Source organism: Saccopteryx bilineata, chromosome 9 (genome assembly GCF_036850765.1).
Source record: "Saccopteryx bilineata isolate mSacBil1 chromosome 9, mSacBil1_pri_phased_curated, whole genome shotgun sequence".
NCBI classification, from domain to species: domain Eukaryota; kingdom Metazoa; phylum Chordata; class Mammalia; order Chiroptera; family Emballonuridae; genus Saccopteryx; species Saccopteryx bilineata.
The window spans coordinates 17,126,253-17,149,105 of record NC_089498.1 but is presented as its reverse complement, the minus strand read 5'-3'; the positions used below and the strand labels follow the sequence as shown (position 1 = coordinate 17,149,105).

General features: G+C 51.1%; 2 protein-coding genes across 3 annotated transcripts in view; one reads left to right on the top strand and one right to left on the bottom strand.

The window, feature by feature from the left end:
• CMTM4 (CKLF like MARVEL transmembrane domain containing 4) overlaps window positions 1-7,668 on the top strand; it is a 68,559-nt gene extending 60,891 nt beyond the window's left edge. The window contains exon 4 of the mRNA XM_066243814.1: window positions 87-7,668. Coding sequence (XP_066099911.1) covers window positions 87-251 — 165 coding nt within the window. The 3' untranslated portion in view covers window positions 252-7,668. The remainder of the gene's footprint in view (window positions 1-86) is intronic.
• A 638-nt stretch (window positions 7,669-8,306) lies between these two features.
• CMTM3 (CKLF like MARVEL transmembrane domain containing 3) lies at window positions 8,307-16,124 on the bottom strand. Of its 2 annotated transcripts, XM_066243816.1 has the most exons (6): window positions 15,899-16,124; window positions 15,471-15,653; window positions 11,964-12,119; window positions 10,947-11,042; window positions 10,462-10,582; window positions 8,307-9,469 (listed from the first exon to the last, which is right to left on the bottom strand). In XM_066243816.1, exons 2-6 carry the CDS (start codon window positions 15,615-15,617, stop codon window positions 9,441-9,443), a joined length of 549 nt encoding a protein of 182 aa, XP_066099913.1. In that variant the 5' UTR covers window positions 15,618-15,653; window positions 15,899-16,124; the 3' UTR covers window positions 8,307-9,440. The 2 variants fall into 2 exon arrangements, with proteins under 2 accessions (XP_066099913.1, XP_066099912.1); XM_066243815.1 differs by lacking the exon at window positions 15,899-16,124 and having other exon boundaries at window positions 15,471-15,740.
• Between the last annotated feature and the right edge of the window lie 6,729 nt (window positions 16,125-22,853).

Genomic DNA, 22,853 nt, shown 5'->3' with positions numbered 1-22,853 from the left:
CACAGCTGTAAGCTGCTCGGGGTTCTGCTCAGACACCTCAGACACTGCTGATGTGTCAGGAGACCAACCATGCATGTTTCTTGCAGATATTTGGCTTCTTGGCGACGGCAGTGTATGCGGTGAACACGTTCCTGGCAGTGCAGAAATGGAGAGTCAGCGTCCGCCAGCAGAGCGCCAACGACTACATCCGAGCCCGCACCGAGTCCAGAGACGTGGACGGCCGCCCTGAGATCCAGCGCCTGGACACCTGAGGACCCGCCCACGTCCTCCTCCCTCTCGTCCTCGTGCCCCTCCTTTTAATCAAGTTTCTTTCCCTCGTCACATCAGATTTTCATGTGATTAAGATGAATTTTGTCCTCTGTGGTAAAAGTTCATGTTGGGAAAGGGATTCTTTTCAGAGTGGCCCTGTTAGCAAGTATGTCAGGTGGAGAGCTCCTGATCCCAGCTGTTCAGACAGACGTTGGGGGGGGGGGAGACCTATGGATTCTCCCACGTTTGGTGGCTGTGGGAGCAGCTCACCTCCCTGTCTGCCATGTCCACTTCAGGTCTTCACTGTCTGAGCACAGGCTTCCCGTCTGACTCTGAGCCACCCTGCCATATGCGCTTGTGACAAGTCAAGACTTCGGATTAAAGGAGGGCTGCTAGGAGGGAGGGCGATCAAGGAATGAAGGTACTGTACGAGATCGGAACAGCCATCGGCAGTGATTCCTGGGCAATCCTCGTAGCGAGCTCCGTCAGCGTCAGTCTTGCTGCCAGGGTCCTCCCCTGCTGCTTGTCTTCCATGCCTGGGGCGTCGAGACAGCCGGCACAGGCCCGCAAAGCCGTGTGTGGTACTGAGGGTCTTGGCGATGGCTGTGCTGCTGGAGCTCTTGGCTGGATCTGGACTTTAGGGGGATGAGCAAAGTTGTCTCCTCTTGGGACAACTCCACAGGACTGCTGACATGCGGGAGGGTCACCTTTCCTTTCCCACCCTGCTGAGAAATCACTCGATTCTTCCTCAAATGAATCACTCCATGAATCCCAGATTCTCCTCTAGGAATATGGGGACCATCTTGTTTTTCACTCTTCTACCTACCCTTGATACTTTGAGGCTAAATTGCAGATTTTCTGTAATTACCTTCTCAGGTAAAAGCCAGGAAAGAAATTTGATCCATTCCACCAGCCAGAACACTTGCCCATTTGGACCACAGGTAGGGACACACCTTCTGTTTTAGAGATATGTGCTAATTTTCAAATACCTGGGAAGAGTTCTAAATGATTCTGAGTAGACTTGTCTAGGATTTGAAAATACTTGAATTTGCACCATGACATCCTTTCACTGATATTTCAGAAGGCACAGATTATAGCTGTTTGTGCCTCAGGGTCATAACTATGAACACCGACCTTAGAAGTTTTGGGGAAGAATTCTAGGTGTGTCAGGTTTTGAACTGATTCTTGACAAAGTGAAGATGATTGTGATGAAGGAGTTAAAAGAGCCCCTATGATGCTGTAGTTCTTTTCCCTGTTGGAGACTAATTGTATCTTCTATGGAAAATGGTTTTAACTTGTCAGGTTTCACTCTTTGAACTGTTTTTAATGTTTACAAACCTCACTCTAGCTCTATATTTTGTGATTAGCCCTCACCAAGGAAAAAAACACATTTACTGCTGGTGGGAAGGTGGGAGCTTTTACAGTAATGAGGAGAGTCCCAGGATCTTATGCTAGTGAACAGTCACAGCATTAGTGGCGTACTGTGTAATGAGAGACGATGACTATGTCCTTGGGGATGGCTGGAGGAGGGCCTGTGTGAGAAGGTGCCCATGGGTGGCATTGCATTCTTCATACAAGAGCAGTGTCGGGGTTGATCAGCTGACACTGCTGCACTGGGGATTCTGTAGGAAATGGTACTAAGCTGTCTTTGAAGGGGCGGTATTAGTGGTTAGCTTCCTGAATTGAACATCCGGTACGATCTGAGTTCTGCTTCAGTTCCTTCCCCGGGCAGTGGCCCAGGTCACATGTGCAAAGCCCTTGTCTGCTTCAGGGGCCATGGCTGCTGGTGCAGACCCAGCTGGTCTGGTGGTAACTCACCTCCCTCTGTTCCCCCGGAAGGCAGCCAGGCCTGGCCGCAGCTGGGCGTGCTGCCCCGCAGGTCTGATTGAGCCCTCTTACCGTGTCTGTCCTGAGCCAGTCCAAATCATGCTTCACAAATTCGGAACCTATTATATGTAGTGATTTTTGAGGAGATTCTGACATCTGGATTTTATCTGTTCATTTTATGTATTTATTTTGCATTTCTGGAGTGTGTATGCCTAGTCAAACTTGGGCTTATCTTCCTCTGTGAGTTCCGTTTGAAAACAGGGTCACAAAGACTCAGCCCTGCATTAAATGGGGCCCATTTGGAAGGACCACCCTGAAATTTATCAGAAATCTCCTGCTGGGAATCATGTTACTTGGCCTAAATAAAAAACCGCCTTTGAAGTGAGTTTGAAGAAAAGAATACCATTCAGGCAGGATTGCTGCCACGGTTTTCCTGAGTCACTTCACTAAGACCAGTTTAGCATCTGGAGGAAAGGAGTCTGTTGGCCTCCTGAGGATGTGTTGTCAGCTGCCAGAAACGGTTCTGAAGCCCTTCGAAACTGGAAATGCTGACGGATGATAAAAAGTGACGAAGACTTGTACCACAGAGTGACTTAGGAGTTAATTTACATCTTAGTGTTAGAATCTTTAGAATTATTTATGTCCCTGTAACTATTTAATATCCTTTGTGCCATGAGGCTCTCCTGTGGTTTTTGTAAATACGTTTCTTTCTATTTAATTAGTTCGCACTACAACCGGAAGTGGCCAGGTAGGCTTCTAATTGGCGTGAGGCACAGTCATCTATCTCGTGACCTTTGGCAGTGTGGTGGTAAGACGCTATGAAGGGAACATCCTTGTCTAGGTGAATGTAAAGACACCTGCATTTTTCTTATGTTTCCTCTGTATACAGATAAGGTAATCTATGTTTCAGAGGACTAAAGGACTTTTGAAAGAAGTGGGTTTTTTTGCATTCAATAGTTCCAATATGGATCAATGTCATTTTGTTTTGGGGCATTTTCAGGCTGCGGCAATCTTAGTGTTTCTCAATTTTCTGGTGGGATGATAATGGCTTTCATAGTTTGTGCCAAACTTGAAGAGAAGTACAGTTGCTTTGTGCATTTAAATTTGTTCCTAGAGACTGTATGCTTGAAACCCTCAAGCATTTGGTGGTTTTAGATGGATGCAAACACTGACGTCTTCAGAGAAAGTTTATCTTGGCACTGATTTGGTGGATGTGGTGTTTTTTCCCTCTGATTCTCCTTTATCTCCCTTTACCATGATTACAGAGAGATTGTAATCATGAAAGCCTAAGGACACGTGGTGGCCCATATAAAGCTGGGGAAGGACTAAGGCATAGATAGGTTAAAATCTCGTAAGTTTGATTTATAGTCAAATATTTTGTTTTTACTCTACAGCAAATGTCATTCAAGAGAGATTACTTACCTTTGCCTACAAAAAGGCAAGAATGTAGTAGTCTGCCCGGTCCCAACACTCATCCATGTCTTTCTTGGCAACTTGAACTGAAGGGCCGGCACTGGCAGAGCCCAGCCTGGCCACAGGGAAGCAGCAGGGACAGGCCTGGCTCTGAGGGCTTGGCTCTGGGCGGTGGTCAACACCCCCAGCCCTTTGGGCCCCAATACTGTCCCCTGGTAGGAACATTTATGCCTATGTGTAGGTATGGAGTGTGTCTGACCTCCATTTCCTGGTGGATGATTCTGGTGAGTGCTTTGGGACTCAGCTGAAACATTCCTACTCTTTTAAAGTTGGCAGCTTCATCTACCTTTCTTTGAAGGTTTCTCTGTGATTCAGACTTGGGTTAAGCCGTAGGTAGTCCCTGAGGAGATGAAGCACTTCCTCTTCTGTCTGTGCATGTACATTAATTCTTGCTTGTAATGAGTGAGCCTTGAATGACTCCTCCAACTGTTGTGTCCTGTGTCCCAAACTCACTTTTCTTATAGACACTTGTGCTATATGGGAAGAAACCTCACCTTTCTGTGTGTTGAAGAGGCGGACCAAGTTCTAACCTCTCGCTGTACAAGACTTTCTGTGGGTTGTTCTAAGAACCTGTCCTAACAGATAAGTAGAGTATGGTGATAACACATGGCCAATTTAGTGATTCTGGAAGGCATTGATGATTTACGTGGTTCCCACTGTGTCATCCTGTTCAAAACAAAGCAACCATGATGTCATTGTGCCACTGCCTGGTTCTTACTTTCCCCACATCTTGTTTACAAGAAAATAATGACATTAAACAGGTAGCAGAAGGCACAAATACTTTCTAGGTTGAAGGCTGCTATCGATCGATTATCTAGAGCAAAATAAAAAGTTGCTTCCTGCTCTAGGGACTGCTGTTAGCTTGTGAGGTCGCCAGACCATCTCTTTTTTTAATTTCCTAGTGAAGTTTGCAGAACCTGAGGGTTCTCTCTTCACCAGGTCTTGTTTTTCTTTTATAATCAATACCCACTTTAAGAACCAGCGAGGTGACAGGCTGGTGAGGCAGGAGAGGGGCAGGCCTGCGAGGTGAGAGGAGGGGCCCACCGCCCAGACTCCATCCGCACTAGACTGCTTACTGACTCGGCACTTCATGAAAAAGATGTACTTGATTAACTACCTTTCTGTGCTCTTTCTTGTCTTTGGAAAAGTGAGATCTTGTGTTCTGGAATCAATGTGAGAGCAAGAGCTGAGCCAGTGTGCCTGGTGCTTCGGATGGGCCCTTGGTGTTGAGTGTGGGGACTCGCAGGTCTGAACAGGTGACTCAGGTTCCGGGTCGGGTGCCACCTTAGAGAGGATGCAGATCGAACACTGCCTTGCAAACTTCCCAGCTCTTTGCAAAACCGTGCATTTCTTCTCTTTTCATCAGATAGTGTTAAATCACAAGGCCCATCTGGTAGAGAAGGGAATTTGAAATATTTGAACCTTTACATTTCAGTTCATTCTGAAACTGTCTGAAAGAAAACACCCTCAGTATCTGTAAGATCTGGACTTGTCTTCTGAAAGCCAATATTCTGCTTGACTTTTTTTCACACCAGCAAATGGCATTGATACCACCTTAGGCTTGAAACAGAGGGGTGGGTGGGACTGGATGTGTTTTCCCTTCTTTGGTCTAAAGTATATTCTTACTTCATTTGAATATTTCTCAATCTTGGTGATTTTTTTTTCTAGTTTATCTTATTCCGTAAGCATAACAGTAAAGAAAAGTTACCCACATGCCCACTGTGTTTGAATCAATGGCAATTTGCCTAGAATAGAGTTTAGATTATGGATCCTTGAATAGTATATATCTTCTTCATAAGGTTAGTTTGTTATCTCCATATTTAATGCCAAGACTTTAATTCCGACACCCTGGAGTGGTTTGGGATGCACTCCACACAAAGCCTGGGAAGCCTTCTTTAAGGGGCGAGCAGCCTGCACTCCAGTGAGCTATCAGAACTTCCATGGCTCTTATTTAGAGGAGGAATTGTCTCAAATGACCTTTGTTGATAAGATTAGGGGGAGACCCAAACTTTCTTTTCATACTGTTCCTTCAGAGAAGGTGTGACACAGTGGAGTCTGATAATGGTTTGTATGGGATTCAGTAATAATCTGAAACTCTCAAATCCAAGTCCTCTTTGGAGGACCCTGCTGGAACCCGGTAGGAAGTACCTCCTGTATCAGGAAAGCCACCTGAAGGGAAGGGCAGGAAATAAGGACTGTGTGGGGACCTGGTGCCCATGCCAGGCAGGGCCAGGTCTGACTGATGGCTGCTTCCCCCCGTGGGCCATTTTGCTTGTCTGCCTTCTCCAGAATCCATTTGAAAGTTTCAAGATTCTGTTCCTCTTTCTGCAGAAGCGAGGAAGGCAAGTAGTTGGGGCTTGAAGGGAGAACCGGCTGGTCCAAGGGCTGGGGGACAGCTGGCTCTGAGGGCAGGATGCCCAGATGGCTCCCCAAACTGGCTCAGGCCCTAGGAGGGGCCACCTGCTTCCAACTCCTCACCCCATCAACCCATTTAAAAATGAGTCTTCAAAGCCTGCCTCATGATGAAGTGACGTGTGTGGAGAAAGCTAGTGCTTTTTATAACTTGAGTTTTAATGTGGTTCCCTCTAAGAGAATGCTAAGGATCGAAACTATTTGTATATGTTGAAATTTGTAGGGGTTCAGGAACCCATGGCAAAAGCACTTATTTATTACAGATATGACTGTATGCTTTCCCCCCCAAAGTAGGTAAATCTGTCTTTGTATATTTTAAGACAAATAATAATCACTTCACCTTTGGTGCCTTCTGTGAGTCACATAACGTGTGTCAGTCACATAAACACTTGTTAATCATGGAATTGAAAAAATGATGTACATTTAGTTAAACCAGATAACACTATTTTTGTAGCATGATTTTAGATTGTGTCCTTTTAATATTGCTTTCAGCAATGCTGGTTTTGAGGTTGGCCATTTTCCCTTTAAACTTCACATGTATTTTTAAAAAAACCACCCCTGGCTGTTCCTCTCTCCTCTGCTTTCTCCCCTGCATCTTGTTTCTGCTTATTTAAACAGTCTGAGAGTAAGCGTATATTTCTGTGAAATAATTCTTAATCAGTATAACTGCATTTGGCGTTTTTTAACCATTTGTTCAGTTTGGAGAGCCACTGCTCACCTCAGTGAAAGTGGTTCCATAGAAAAAAAGAAAAGAACATCCTTGGTGCTGACTTCCCTTCTCTGGGTCTGAACTGGTGAAAGGCCTGTTGTCTGGGGCAGTGACCCAGAGGGCGTTCTGTGGCCTGGCTCTGCCGCTCGCATGGGGGGGACCCCGCTGGCCGGGCTCACCTTCCACTGGATCTGATTGGTTTGTGGACCTGGTTAGGCTCCATGGCCCTTTCTGGTTTTGGCCTGAACAAAATAGGTTCCACGCAGTGAGGAGCTTGATGAGATCACTACACTGACCCTCTAGCCCCCTCGACCTCCACCCCGCAGGACACGGGTTCTATCCGGTCACGAAATGCTGAGCCATTGCAACATGAGGGAATGGATTTATTCAAACATAAAATTGCAGTTTTGTCCTTTCTGAAGGGTCAGACTATATCATTTCTAACAAAGGAAACCAAGTCAGGTGGCTAATAACTCTTAACATGATTACTCATTGGTACTTGGCCCAGTGGCACTTTGGGAGAGCAATGCTAATTTAATGACCATTAATTACACTTTGCTTCATAAAAGTCTGTTTCCTTTAACAGTTTAGACATAGCCGTGGGGCACTCTGAGGTGATGCCCATTTGGTAAATTTTGGTTTATGCTGTTGGCCGGTCAGAGCTCCTACCCTGGCCTCTCAAACCGACATGGGTGCCCTGGGGTAGGCATCACTGGCTGACTGGGTCTTGGGTTTAACTATCCATTTGGAGTGGTTTTGGGCCCCAAAGCTTTGGCTCTTGTTGGTTTGTCCGAAAGCAAAGCCTCACATTGCCCTCAGTCTCCCCCCTTTCTTTCTTTCAAAGGACCAATTTTTCATGGTACTTGTCCTGATTGTTTTCATAGTGTTCAAATCTGTATTTTTGTATGTAGAGGGAAATAATTTTCTCAACACTAATCGCTAATATTGTATTAAATTGTCATGAAGGAGTTGTTTAATAAACGGACATGTAAAAACGGTCTTGTCTCTCTCTGCTGTGATTCACCTTCTGCCCCTTCAAAGGTAGTGGGCCCAGGTTCTGAAACAGGCCTGTTAGGTGGAGGTTGGACACACCCCCTCCCCATGGGACGAAGCTTGAAGCTTGTACGGCAGAGGTGTGACAGGCAGTCTGGCTGGGGATGGTAAGGTAGAGCAGACACTCCTACCACAAGCCACTCTCGGCCTCTGCACGGCCAGCTTTCAGGACACGTGTGTGTGAAGGGTGGGGCAGAGTGCCTTGCTCTTTCCCATCAGCCTCGGCCAAAATGCCGACCCAGGCTCCACCTAGCGCACCCAGGTCCCCACCACAGGAGCTCCGGGTCTGGCGCCGGCGAGGTGCTGTGGGACATTACCCTGCTACGTGAGAGGCCCTGGCGTCAATGGGGCTGTGGTGACTGGCAAGGTCCCAAACCCCTGTCAGTCTCCTGGATTGTGTGAGGAGCAAGAGCAGACGCCTGAGACACTCAGTGGGGGTTTTGCGTGGACCAAGTGTGTGTATATGGCTGCTGAAGCCTGGCGCTGTCAGGAGTCACCCCATCTGTGTGACCAGTCTGGGTTGACGAGTGATGCTGGACAGCATCACTCTGGGTGGTGAAGGTTTTTTCAAACACACTCCAAGCAGGTAGTCAGGCTGGTTTAATTCATTATGGCTTTTTTCAGGGTAGGAGATTCACATGCAAGAGAAGAACAAAAGTTACAAATGCCCCAAAATGGGTCCAGAATTCTGGCTCATTTCACAAGGTCCTCTTGGGTTACAGGAAATGCTATTTAAGAAGCTGCTTTTGTGTAAAAAAATTATATAAAGGTATAAAATCCCACTGAAGATATATATATATATATATATACATACAGCATAGGTCCTTAGGTGAACAGAGAAGGCACATTTTACCTCTCACAAGGGGGTCAGGAAACCTGCCCTCGTGTCTAGAAGCACAGCATCCTGAGCGCTCAAGAGCCTGTCGCCCGCTGGCGGATCTCCAGGGAAAGAGAGGCTCTGGCTGGGCCTGCCCAGCTGCCCAGGACGCTGTCGCTGCAACTTCATCGTTTGGTTCCCTTGATCATTTGGACCTGGTAAGCTACTTTACAAGCTTTTCTTTGAAACCGTCTTCGACGCAGAGTAGTCACGTCCCCTGAAGAAGACACGGTTCTAAGGGCGTGAGGTATCAGGTAAGGGCACTGAGCTATGGCAAAGGTCAGCTTTCTCCTTGCTTAAAGAATGAAGAGGGAAGTGGTGCTCCTGGAACCAAAGAATCTTAGAAGGATCATTCTTGACCAAGTGCCTGGCACGAGCAGGGGCACCAAATGTAGATAGAAGTCACCAGGGCCTGGGGGCTTGGCAGTGGGCCCCTGGATGGTTTCTGTCTTGCTTGTCCATCACCTTGTTACCCTTCCCACCCCCCTTGACAAGTACTATTCCTGTGATGGGGCTAACAAGGCTCTGTCTGCTTTGTTCCTTTGTGCTGGTTTTTGGCAGAGAGGTTAAAGGGCTTAAGGTCTATGGAACAGAAAGAGGAGTGGCGGAGTGTTCACGATGCCCGCCTGTGCAGAGTGGTTAGATGTGCTAAGCCGAGGGGAACCGAGGAGAGTGCTGGGCTCAGAAACATCACCTCGGGGTTGTGAGGAGGCCTGCTCCATCAGCAACTCCTGCTGCTTGCGAGTCACAGCCTCCCTCCCAACACACCTGGTCCCAGGCCTCGCTCCGGCCAGCAGTCAGAAGTGCAAGAGTGAAGGCCCACGTGGCTCGGGTCGCCCTTCAGTCAGAGTCAGAGTCCGAATTCTCTTCTGCAAGGAAAGCAAAGAGGAGGCTTGGCAGGAATTTCCTGGCTGGTGGTGCCTGGAAGCCATCTCTGGGGAGGGAGAGCCAGACCACCGGCCGGAGCCCTGGGCTCAGGGGCCTCCTGCAGCCGATGGTGCTGTTGGTGGGGTCTGCTTGGCATGAAGGCCGGGGACCCCCCACAGGTAGCTGCTTCACCTCCGTGATGCAGCCAAATGGAGGCGGGAGCCCACATGCCCTTTCCCTGAGCTTCACAGCCCCCCGTCTTCCTGAGCTGTTCTCACCTGGAGTGTCAGGGCGGTACATCTGTACCACTATCCCAACCTTACCCCGCAATTTAGCAGGACAATGTGGGAGAACTACTTTCTTGTCCAGGAAACTCAATTATACTAAAAAACCAGGAATCCTCTTTTTGGCTATTTTATAGTTTCAATTGCCCCAGTCCTTTATGGCACAACCACCATTCTGAGCTGAAGGGCGGTCGGAGGGCCCAGAATGTCTGTTGTACTCTCGTTGGGTGTGAAAGCAGAACAAGCCTGGGCTTGCCTGGGCACCGTGGGTGAGAAGGAGAGCTTGGTTCTCTGGCCCTTAAGCCCTGGGCAGGCCAGCCTGCAGGGGGTGCTGGCTGCAGGGGCCAGTGGCCACTCTGCAGCCCAGTGGACAGTGCCCAGGAATTGAAGCGACTGACTGGCTGCCCTGGGGCTCGTCAGGGACGTTTCACTGGGATGGAGGTGCCAAGCACGCCCTCAGCTTGCTCTTCCTGGAAAGGCTGAGGCCCTGGGGCACCGGTGCTCCGAAAGGATGGGCTCTATGATCAGTGCTGCCTGAAGGGATGTGAGATCCAGGTTGTGAAAATACTTCCTGCCCATGGGGAGAGAGGAAATGCCCCTACTCTAGCCTCAAACCAGCCACGTGTCCTTAGGGGAGAGCAGGGCCCTGCCCCTACTGTCCTGGGTTATCAGCCAGGCTCTGGGTGGAAACCTGCAGGGTGGCCACCCACCTTCCTCCTTGTTGGCTGTGGTCTCATCTGCAGAGCCCCCTTGTTTGAGGAATTTGATCATGTCGTTAAAGATCAGGTAGAAGTCAATTGCAAACACAATGGTGGCAAAGAAGCCAAATACCTGTGGGATGCAAGGGACAGGGTGAATGACAGATGTCATTAGGAGCTGGGAGTCCCTGATCCAGGAGCCCACAAAGCAGCCACCCCAGCCTCACTGCCTGTTTTTTATCTGCTTGGATAAGCAGCTCAGGTTGGCAGGCACAGGCCCTTCCCATTAATGACAAATGGGAAAATGAGCGGTTAACTTGGCTGGCAAACAGCCTTTCAAAACTTGGGGCAGAGTAGATCTCTAGTGAGAGGACTTCAGGGGCCTAAGCAGGGAAAGAGTGTGCCCCAGATGCTAGGTGGGTGTCCCAGGGGCATCTGGGGCTGGAGGAGGGGGGATGAACTTGAGGGGGGTATCCCAGGGTACTGGAGCTACTCACCCCGGCTGCTTTGGAAGCCCCATCTGAGTATTTGGCGACTGCAGTGATGGAGATGGCAAAGTAGATGAGGGCTGCTGTGACACAGCGTAGGAAGTCCTGGGAGAGAGGAGCATGGTCATACTGCCCTGAGCTCCTGGAGTGGGGCACAGCAGGGCACCAGGCGGCAGAAACAGAGCTAGAATCCCACTGTTCCCAGAGGAAGGTGGGCCTGGCGGCCTGGATACATGCCTGGTTCCAGTCTAGCAACTGGGGGTCTCCAACCCTATCCCCTCCTCCCAACTCCTCCCCCTGCTCAGGTGCCCCTTGAGAGCTGCCAGTAGCTGAGACTGCCCTGTCCCTGGTCCAGCTCGGCTACTGTCCTCTGCCTAGTGGGCGACAGGGTATGGGCCAGCTTGCCCTGTGGGGTTCTGGCCCTGGGTCTCCCTTTGCCACATACTTGTTGCAGATCCATTTATGCATTATGGTTTCTGTTTACTTGTCTCTAAAATGGGTACACAGAGGCTGCATCCCATCAGGAAGAATGCTGGGTCTGAAGTCACGAAGAGATCAAGGTTCAAGTGTAAGTTTGCTGTCCCTTCTCTCTGACCCATTTCATTCAGCAACGTCTGAGATAGGGCTCTGGGCTCTCCCAGGTGATAAAGGAGTTGCCAGAGGGCTGGGGGTCTGGGTAAGCCCTGCAAGTCCTCAGTTAACCTGCCCTGCTCATATGGAAATCGCTTGAATTCCTGTGGCTGAGACTCATTCCGACAAGCCCAGCTGGGAGCACCAGCACCACCTGGTGGTCACAGGCAAGAATGCAGTCTGGGATTTCCTCCCTCACCGAGGAACCGGGAGGCTACGATCTGGGTCACAGGGCTGCTGACCGGTGGGACCCAGATCATCCAAGCCAGGTCTGTCTGCCTGGCTCCAAACAAGGGCAGACAGCCCTTCCAGTGCACTGAGGAAAGGGCAGGGCCTAAATGCACGACTCTCTGTCATGGCCGGCCAGCCGCTTCCTCTCGGGGCCCCAGCCCTCACCATCATGGGCCAGCACAAGCCCTGCCACTTGTCATTCAACTGCATGGCATCTGCAAAGAGGAAGAAGAGGGCCAGCAGGAACTCCAGCAGGGGCGCGGTGAGGAAGGCAGATGCTGAGGACGCCACATAGCAGACAAAGGTGATGAAGGAGAGACCCTAGGTGGGGGGGGGAGAAGAAGTCAGAGCCCTTGCACAACCCCTTACCCAATGCCCCCTGAGCCACCCTGCAGTCAGGAATAGAGGAGGCTCCAGTACAGGAAGCAACCTGCTCTCAGTTCTGCAGCTGCCAGGATTAGAACCTGGTCATGGGACCCAGACCCACACCCATGTTGCCCTTATGTGTTTCTGGGCATAGCCCTGACTCCTGATACCAGGCCAGGACCCAAGCAGGAAGTCCCAGCCTCCCACGTGTGTCTGGTCTCCCAGGAGGCCACCCTCTGGGGCTACTCACCCCCACACCAGCAGGTTCTATGGCAAAATCAACCTAACTCAGATAATGTCTAACGGGCTAATCAAACCTAAGCAATCTCAAAGGCAGCCCACTAAGCAGGAACCAAATTCAAAAAATCACTCCCAACACACAAGATTTGTACTTTTCACTGAATGTGATCTTTACCTGAAAAACAATAAATAAATCTAATCTTAAATTTAGTAAAGGATATGGACGCTGAAGAGTTCAGAGTTGAAATGTTCTGACGCCTGCAATTTACTGTAAATGCATGGAAAAATAAAATGGATTGATGGACAGACGGATGTAGAGATATGTGATAAAGTAAATATACCAACATGTTAACACCTGTACAATCTAGGTGGTGGGTATATGGTTAACAGTATAACTCTTGTGGTTTATTAACAGATTTGCAACTTTAGTAATAAGAAATAAACATCCAGGAGAGGAGTGTTGACTCTGCCGCCTCAGGCCCTGCTGGTCTTTGGGCGAGCTGCACTGAGGAACTACAGGAATGAAAATGTTCTCTGCAGCCCTGTCCATACACTGTGTGTGGGAGCTGATGCTGGCACACGCCGGGGCCTCCAGTCAGTTCTGCAGATTGTGTGTGCTGCAGAGCAGACCATGAGACTGTGCACTAGTCCAGTGCCCGCTGAGGCTTGTAGGATCTCCTGGGATCCTCACAACCAACCCATGTGCCAGGTGCTGCTCACAGCCCACTTTACAGATGAGAAGACTGAGGTTCAGAGAGGTGAGGTGATTGCTCAGTATCATGCAGCTAATAAGAGGGCACTGAATTTGAACCCAGGGCTGGCTTGACCCCACAGATGGTGTTCTTAAGCAGCCCTGCCCTGTGGGCGCAGGCTTTTATTTGCCCTGGTTTCTGTCACTGCGTCTGGTTTTGAACATGTCCATGGCTGAGTAGCTCAGAGTGAGGCCCAGAGGGCCCCATAGGGATACCCGGATGCCCTACAGGAAGTACTGTGGCTGCTTCAGACAAAAAGCTACAGATCCCAGGGAGTCCCCAGGGCACCACAGCTGTCCTGATCATGGCCATGGGGATAGCTGAGTTCAACTTGAACAGATGGAAACTATGGCACAGAGGCAGCTGAGAGTCTGCTAGGGCCTCCCAAGAAGGCAAGGCATGGGACCCTGGCCTGTCCACATCACCTGATGTGCTTACTCTGCTATGGGCTGTTTGTGGGTTCTTAGGTCCTTCGTCTTCCTGTTCCCCAGCCCCCCAATGCCTGATCCTGGGGATCCCCCTCTTGATTCTTGTTTCTCTATTCCTGGATTCCTTTTTTTTTTTTTTCCCTGAAGCTGGAAATGAGGAGACAGTCAGACAGACTCCCGCATGCGCCCTACCGGGATACACCTGGCCCGCCCACCAGGGGCGAAGCTCTGCCCCTCTGGGGCGTCGCTCTGCCGCGCCAGAGCCACTCTAGTGCCTGGGGCAGAGGCCAAGGAGCCATCCCCAGCGCCCGGGCCATCTTTACTCCAATGGAGCCTTGGCTGCGGGAGGGGAAGAGAGAGACAGAGAGAAAGGAGGGGGTGGTGGTGGAGAAGCAAATGGGCGCTTCTCTTATGTGCCCTGGCCGGGAATCGAACCCGGGTCCCCCGCACGCCAGGCCGATGCTCTACCGCTGAGCCAACCGGCCAGGATATTCCTGGATTCCTGATAGCCACTTTCTCTCCCTTCCCATGCATGCCAGCCTCCCATGGTTGGTCCTGGGGACAGACCAGAGGTGACTATAGGAGTGACCTGGACTTCAGTGCCCACAATTCCTTCCTCCCCAGTCCTCATACTCCCAGACTGAGATTCCTGCCACCCAGCTATGCCCCAGCCTCTATACTCTGGCCAGCTACCCCTTGACCTATGAGGGGCTCCTGAGTGTGGTAGATTTGGGATCCCCTCAGTGGACGGTGGATGCAAGGTTTCTCCCCAAAAGCAGCTCCCATCAATCTCTTGGGTAGGGCTGGGGTGGCCAACCAGACGGCAAGCCCTGGAAGTGAGGGCTGTGGGTCCTGGGCCCTGGCGCCTCATTTGGGAGTTGGGCAGGTACTGGGCTGGTGATATCTGGGCTGACCCCAGGTGCAGAAGAGGTGATAGGATCACGGACTGCCTCCTGAGGTCGAGGCAGAACCTTCCTCTGACCCCCATTCTCCTCAGTCCTTGCTGTCACCTGGCCATCATCTGATCCACCTGTCAAAACCTCTAGATTCTCTGGCCTCAGCTTTCTTGTCTGCAAAGTGGGAGTAAAGACAGGGGCTGTCAGGTTGCTGGGGATCTAAATAGTAAGTGCTCCTCCCACACCCGTCATCTCGGCCTGGCCTCTTCCTCTCCCTCCCTCCATGGAGATCCAGACCAGCCCCCGCCCCAAAAGAGGACAGTGTGGGAGTTTTCGAAGTGTCCCGAGGACAAAGGCCTGACATGCGGGGATTGGGGGGGGGGGGGCGGGAAGGAAGAAGCAGTTCAGCGGGGCGGGGCGGGGCGGCAGGATCCAGGCCAGGAAGGGGAGGAGGGGGATGAAGTCACCCCACTGGGCTCCGGACCCCGCCCCTCAGCCTGCGAGCCCCCAAAGTGCTGCTGAGGCCTCACCCAATCCCGGGGGGTCTCCATCCCAGCTATCTGGCTGGACTCCATTCCGGCCTCCGCCCGCAGCTCGAGACCCGGCTGGCCCTCCCTGCGCCCAGGAAAGTGGGCAAGGGCTCCCGGATCCGGCGGTCGCGAAGGGCTGAGTGAGCTGATTCCTCCCGGGGCTCAGAGAGGGCAGAGGCACCCGAGGTCACACCGCGTCGTGCTGCGCTTCCAGAGGCCCGGGGCCGCGTCGCGGGACCTCCCTTTCGATTCCCCTACGGCCCCTAGTTTTGCACTCGCGTGTTGAAGACCCGGTTGGGGCCCCGTCTAGCCTGTGACCCGCACCCTGAGCTTCAGCGAGTCCGTCTGAAACGTGGGCAAGTTTGCCCAGCCTTACGGGGCTCCGAGATGGGTCCCCGGGGCGCGTTCAGACGACGGCACCCGCCCCGCGAGGGTCCGGGGCGTGGGGGGCCGCACTTACCGACTCCGCCAGCAGGAGGCGGCCTTTCAGCGAGCAGAGGAAGGCGCGCGCCGGCAGGAGGGCGCGGAGCCCGGGCGCGGTCGCACCGGGCAGGGCGCGGCCGGGGGTCTCGGGGTCCGGGTCGGGGTCCGCGTCTGGGGGCCACATGGCGGCGGAGGCACGGACGAGACTCGGCCCTGCTCCCTAAACCCCGGCGCCCAGGAGGGAAGCGGAAACCCAGGCGGTGCGGAAGGAGAGAAAGGCTGAGCGAGCTCCGCGCAGGGGCGCATCCCCGCCGCCCCGCCCCCGGCCCGCCTCCCCTCCTGCCCCCTCCTCCGCTCCCACCTCCCTTCCCCTCTTCCGCCCTCATTCCTTCTCCTCCCTTCCTCCCTCGGACCCCAGCTACCCTGGCCTGAGACTTCCTCATACCCGTCACATTCACCTCTCACCTTTTCTGGACGCTCCAGACCTTCATTTGCCGCCCTTGAACACCCTGTCGGAGCTCCCACCCGTCTCTCCCAGCCCTGAAAGGGTTGTCTGCACTCTGTCCCCGTCTGGCTTTATGCCCAAGCACAGGTCCGGACCTAGGACCCTCGGCGTCCATCAGCAAGACTCCTCTAGTCCTTCAGCGGCTTCGACAGAGCCGTCTGCTCCCCACACCACTCTGCCTCCGCCCCACCCGCCCGTACCCATTTACTCCAGGGAGGCCCCCAAACGCACCCTTCATAGCCCATACACAGCATACACACACACCCATGCGCACGCACGTGTTCGGGGCGTCAGGAGTTCAGTGGTGATCAAGACAATGTTAAAGGCACATGACATTCCCGCTGCGCCTGGGCCTCTGCGAGGGGCACTGCCGTCCATACTACCAGCCCAAGAGCCAGAGTCCCAGGGGTTGTCCTTGACCTCCTCCCTCTCCCTCACCCTCACCCTCACCCTCACCCTCACCCTCACCACGAAGGCCACACCTCCTCTTCACTTCCTAAACTTTCTTTGGTCCCTGTCCACTTCTCACCATTACATCAGCCTCCACTAGATCCCAGGCCACTCCTCTCTCCTCCCTGCACTGTTCTGAGGAAGCAGAACTCTGCTTCCTTGGCAGCCAGAGGGATGTTTAAATCCTCAAACATGGTCACCCTCATTCCTTCACCCAGAAACCCTTGGGAGCTTCCCATCTTGCTCAGGGTCTTGGGGCAACACGTAGTCCCTTGCTGCCCTCTCCTCCCTGTCTCTCCCACTCATCTGCCTTCTCACCGTTTTTTAAACAAACCAGACTTCCTCCTGCAACTGGGCTTTGCACATGCTGTGTGCTCTTTTTCCACCTTGTTATCTGATGAATTCCTCTTGAATCTTCTGTGATCATAACGCAGCACCACTTCCGCAGAGAAGCCTTCACCAACCTCTCTAGCGAGGTAAGAGGCATTCATTTACTCATTTATTTAATTATATTAAATTTATAATTTACTCATTATTTAACAGCAGAGCTAGAAGCCCAAGATGCAAGGAAGCTTATTTTGTGGGTGTGGGCTAACTCTAAATGTTTCCAGAGAATCCTGAATAAGATGATTGCTGGTAATAGATGTCTGACAGGTTCAGAGGGCAGCCAGGCAGCCTGTGTGGAAGAAAGGACTGAGCTAGGTGCCACCAGGAGGAGAGAGATTGTGGAGGCCCAGGGCCTGCTGTTTGGGATTTACCCCAAACTCCCTGGGAGGAGACCAGGTGGGGGTTAGAATGTGGACCACTTGTTCCTAATGTGTGTTAATTAAAACATGGCTCGAAATTGCAACTCAACATAAGAAAACAACCCAATTTAAAAAAGGGGCCAAAGATTTGAACAGAGACAGTTGAACAACAATGTATGAGCATCCAGTAAGATGAAAAGATGCTCAACATCATGACATGTAGAAATGCAAATTAAAGGCACAATGAGATATTACTCTACAACCTATTAAAATGGCTTAATAAAAAGGGACGTTACTATTTAAGTTCTGGTGAGAATGTGTAGCAGATGGAACTCTCATACACTGATGATGGGGTGGAAACTGTCATGGCCACTTTGGAAGACAAGGTAGCCGTTCTTTAAAAAGTTAAACAGAACCCTACTGTATGAACCACCCATTTTATTTGTAGGTATTTACCCCAGAGAAATAAAAGCACAAGTCTATCGATACAAAGGCTTGTACACCAATGTTCACAGCTCTATTTCCAAGAGTAATGTGGAAACCTGCCAGTGGTTCATCAAAAGGGGAAGCGATAAACTAACTGTACGACATCCATACAAGGGAAAGCTTCTCAGCAATGAAAAGGCAGAAATCATTGATAAATGCAACTATTGGGATGTATTTTGCAGACATGTAGTTGAATGAAATGAGCCAGACTCAGAAGCATCCATACTATATGATTCCTTTTTATGGGTGAAATTTATTTATTTATTTTTATTTATTTATTTATTTATTCATTTTAGAGAAGAGAGAGAGAAAGAGAGAGAGAAGGGGAGGAGGAGCAGGAAGCATCAACTCCCTATGTGCCTTGATTAGGCAAGCTCAGGATTTTTTTTTTTTTTTGGTTTTTTTTTTTTTGTATTTTTCTGAAGTTGGAAACGGGGAGAGACAGTCAGACAGACTCCCGCATGCGCCTGACCGGGATCCACCCGGCACGCCCACCAGGGGGCGTCGCTGTGCCGGGACCAGAGCCACTCTAGCGCCTGGGGCAGAGGCCAAGGAGCCATCCCCAGCGCCCGGGCCATCTTTGCTCCAATGGAGCCTTGGCTGCAGGAGGGGAAGAGAGAGACAGAGAGGAAGGAGGGGGTGGGGGTGGAGAAGCAAATGGGTGCTTCTCCTATGTGCCCTGGCTGGGAATCGAACTCGGGTCCCCCGCACGCCAGGCCGACGCTCTACCGCTGAGCCAACCGGCCAGGGCCAAGCCCAGGGTTTTGAACCAGCGACCTCAGCATTCCAGGTCGATGCTTGATCCACTGCGCCACCACAGGTCAGGCATGATTCCATTTTTATGAAATTCTAGAATAGGTGACACTAAGGTATGGTGACAGAAGTCAGATCAGTGGTGATCATGAGGGGTGGGGTAGGAAGAAACTTTTTGGAGTGCTGGAAATATTCTTTATTTTTACTGGGGTTGTGGTTACATGGGAAATTACATTTATCAAAACACATCAAACTGTACATTTAACATGGGTGCGTTTTATTTCATATAACTTATATTTCAATTTACTGAAATGATCTCCAAAATAAAATATGATGACAGACCGGAGTGGCTGAGAGGGCTCAGGGAGGGAGCAAGGAGAACCCTGTGGGCGACCTTGCTTGAGGTGGCTGCACAATCAGGACCCCTGTCCATCCCATCACAGGCTGGGGGCTCCCTGGGGACCAGCCCCCACCCGGGACATGACACGAAGAAATGTCTGCTGTGGAACAGAGAATGGTGGCTCTATTCCTTTCATGTATCTTGTGTAGGGAATATTTTCCATTACCCCCCACTGATTGATTTATTTTATTCATGGGGTTATAATTAACTACCATTGGACTTCATTTTATTGGTTGCTGTTCCAACTTTGGCCATTAGGTGGGCTCCCGTGTACCTAACCTGCCCCCATTCCCCACCTCCCCCTCCCCCCCCACCACATTTCCTTATTTTCTGATTTATAAGATGCTTCAGCTTCATTTTTGTATTCTCTCCATCCCAGCCTTATATTATTAGGCTAATTCTCCAAGAAACTCCGTGCTTCTTATTGAAAAATGGTATTTAGAAACCAAGTTCTCCGGCAGTTTTAATTTGCATTTCTCTAGTTAAGAGTGGTACAGCACTTTTTTAAAAAAACACGTGTGAGAGCAATTTGCATTTCCTTTTCTGAGAACTGACTTTTCACATCCTTTGTATATTTTCCTATTAATTGTTGGTTTGTTTAAAAATTGATACAAGCCCTGGCTGGTTGGCTCAGTGGTAGAGCGTCGGCCTGGCGTGCAGAAGTCCCAGGTTCGATTCCCGGCCAGGGCACACAGGAGAAGGGCCCATCTGCTTCTCCACCCCTCCCCCTTTCCTTCCTCTCTGTCTCTCTCTTCCCCTCCCGCAGGGAGGCTCCATTGCAGCAAAGATGGCCCGGGCGCTGGGGGATGGCTCCTTGGCCTCTGCCCCAGGCGCTAGAGTGGCTCTGGTCGCCACAGAGCGACGCCCCAGAGGGGCAGAGCATCGCCCCCTGGTGGGCAGAGCGTCGCCCCCTGGTGGGCGTGCCGGGTGCATCCCGGTCGGGCGCATGCGGGAGTCTGTCTCTCCCGTTTCCAGCTTCAGAAAAAAAAAAAAAAAAAAAAAAAAATTGATACAAGGCACATATAAGAAATCAATCAATGAACAACTAAGGAGCCGCAACGAAGAATTGATGTTTCTCATCTCTCCCTTCCTGTCTGTCTGTCCCTATCTGTCCCTCTCTCCGACTCTGTCTCTGCCACCAAGAAAAAAAAAATTTGATACATAAGAATGTATATATTCAGCCTGACCTGTGGTGGCGCAGTGGATAAAGCACCAACCTGGTAACACTGAGGTTGCCGGTTCCAACCCTGGGCTTGCCTGGTCAAGGCACATATGGGAGTTGATGCTTCCAGCTCCTCTCCCCCCCTCTTTCTCTTCTAAAATGAATAAATAAAATCTAAAAAAAACCACAAAACCGTTTATATTCAGGAAATTCTTTTTCTGAAATGTGAGTTATATTTTTTCCTGCCCCAGGGTTGAGAGGAGTGTCACCAAAATGAGCTTAGCAAGGTCCACCCTTTTCCAGATTCTGTCCACAGATTCTGAGCACAGTCATATGTACCTTACATTTTTCAGGTAAAATTTACAATGAACCGCACCGATCTTAAGTATACACGTGTTTGACAAATGTATACACCTGTGTAACCAGTTCCCCCAGTGAAGGTATAAAACCTTCTCATGCCCCCAAAAGTTCCCTCATGCTTCTATGTAAGCAGTTCCTGTCCTCCACCTCCTGAGGCAAGCGCTGTTTCCATCTCTCACTATATTCTTGTTTGAACTTCATAGAAAAGGAATCACAGGGCATGTATGTCCTCCTTGTGTGTCTGGTTGCTTTCACTCAATACTATGAGAGAGTCACCATTATGAATTGAATGTTTTACTTTTATTACCGTTTACCATCATGTATCAGAAGCTTGTTTTTTGTTGCTGAGTTGTATTCTATTGTGTGAATGTAGCACAGTTGTTCTTTTAAATGTTTGGGTTCTTTTTAGCTTTTTGGCTATTATGAATATTCTAGTACATCATTGCTCTTGGCTGACTATCTGAAAGGGGAATTCTGAGTCATACAGCAGGATAAGCAAGACGGTCTGTACATTTTTTAGTTTTCCTCTAGACCAGTGGTCCCCAACCTTTTTTGGGCCACGGACCGGTTTAATGTCAGAAAATATTTTCACGGACCGGCCTTTAGGGTGGGACAGATAAATGTATCATGTGACCGAGACAAGCGTCAAGAGTGAGTCTTAGACAGATGTAACAGAGGGAATCTGGTCTTTTTTTTTTTTTTTTTTTGTATTTTTCTGAAGCTGGAAATGGGGAGAAACAGTCAGACAGACTCCCGCATGCGCCTGACCGGGATCCACCCGGCACGCCCACCAGGGGGCGACGCTCTGCCCACCAGGGGGCGATGCTCTGCCCCTCCGGGGCATTGCTCTGCCGCGACCAGAGCCACTCTAGCGCCTGGGGCAGAGGCCAAGGAGCCATCCCCAGCGCCCGGGCCATCTTTGCTCCAATGGAACCTTGGCTGTGGGAGGGGAAGAGAGAGACAGAGAGGAAGGAGGGGGGCGGGGGTGGAGAAGCAAATGGGCGCTTCTCCTATGTGCCCTGGCCAGGAATCGAACCCGGGTCCCCCGCACGCCAGGCCGACGCTCTACCGCTGAGCCAACCGGCCAGGGCGGAATCTGGTCATTTTTTAAAAATAAAACATTGTTCAGACTTAAAAATAAAACGGAAATAATGTAAGTTATTTATTCTTTCTCTGTGGAACAGTACCAAATGGCCCACGGACCGGTACTGGTCGGTCTGCAGCTCGGAGGTTGGGGACCACTGCTCTAGAATGTGAATCCCTGTCAGGGGTCCCCAAACTTTTTACACAGGGGGCCAGTTCACTGTCCCTCAGACCGTTGTAGGGTCGCCACATACAGTGCTCCTCTCACTGACCACCAATGAAAGAGGTGCCCCTTCCGGAAGTGCTGCGGGCGGCCGGATAAATGGCCTCAGGGGGCCGCATACGCCCTGCAGGCTGTAGTTTGGGGACGCCTGCTAGGTGTTTCCTCTTTTAGTAGGGTTGTCTCACCCTGCCTGGCCAGCAGGGGGTGGTGTGGGGGCTACAGAAGTGGACGTGAAGGGTAGAGGGAAGAGGGGGGAGGGGTGGGGTAGCTGCAGGGCATGGTCCCAAGTTCTAGCTCTTCCTGCTTCTCTGGACCCACCGCTGCCCCAGCTACCCATCCACCTCACCCCAGTGACAGCGGCCTCCTCCTCAGCAGCGGCAAGTGAGTCATCTCCTCCTAGTGGAAGCAGACCCTGCCACTCCGTCTTCAGGAATCCCCATGGCTCAAGTCTTGACTATGGAAGCCAAGGACCAGCTGACCCTCCCTGTCCGGCTCTCATGTTGTCCCTGGCTGAGGCCGCCCCCCCCCCCAGCCACACACACACACACACACACACACACACACACACACACACACTCGCGTCTCCTCCTAGCTCCTCACGCACGCATATGTTTGGGGTCTCACTTTCCTCTCATGAGGATGCCAGGTGGCTGGACTGCCCGGTGAGAGCGAGGCCCTGACCCAGGACCCTCCCCTGCCCCCCGTGCCCATCCTGCTCGGCCCACACTCCAGCCTGACTGGCTCTCAGAGGCCCTGAGCCCTGAGGAGGTGCCAGCACCTGCCGCCTCCCTTCCCATGAGGACCAATACTAAATGCAAAGTAGGAATCAGGAAGGCCAGAGACCTTATTCTCTCACAGCGACTACCTGGATGCTTGAAAAAATATATAAAATAAAAATATTGACGTGAACAAAACGCATCTTTTTGTTTTCCGGTTGCTCCTTTTCCTCTGGCCCCCTTGGCTGGTCAGTGTTGACAGCCAGCGTCACCCACACTTTTGGCCCCCCAGACCCTCAGTGCCTTGCCACCTGTGAGTGCCTTGGGAGGCCCAGCTCTGGCCAGGATCTCTGCGCCAAAACTTTAGGTAACTTTCGTTGAATGAACAAAAAATCTACTTAAAGAGAATTTCTTTTCCAAGCAGAGGTGGTTATTTAAGTGGAAAAGAAAATTCATTGAGAAAGAAGACAGGAAGGCCGCGGAACTACGCTCCGTTGTAAAGTGCACTGCCGTTTCCGACAGCCCGTGTCTCCGTG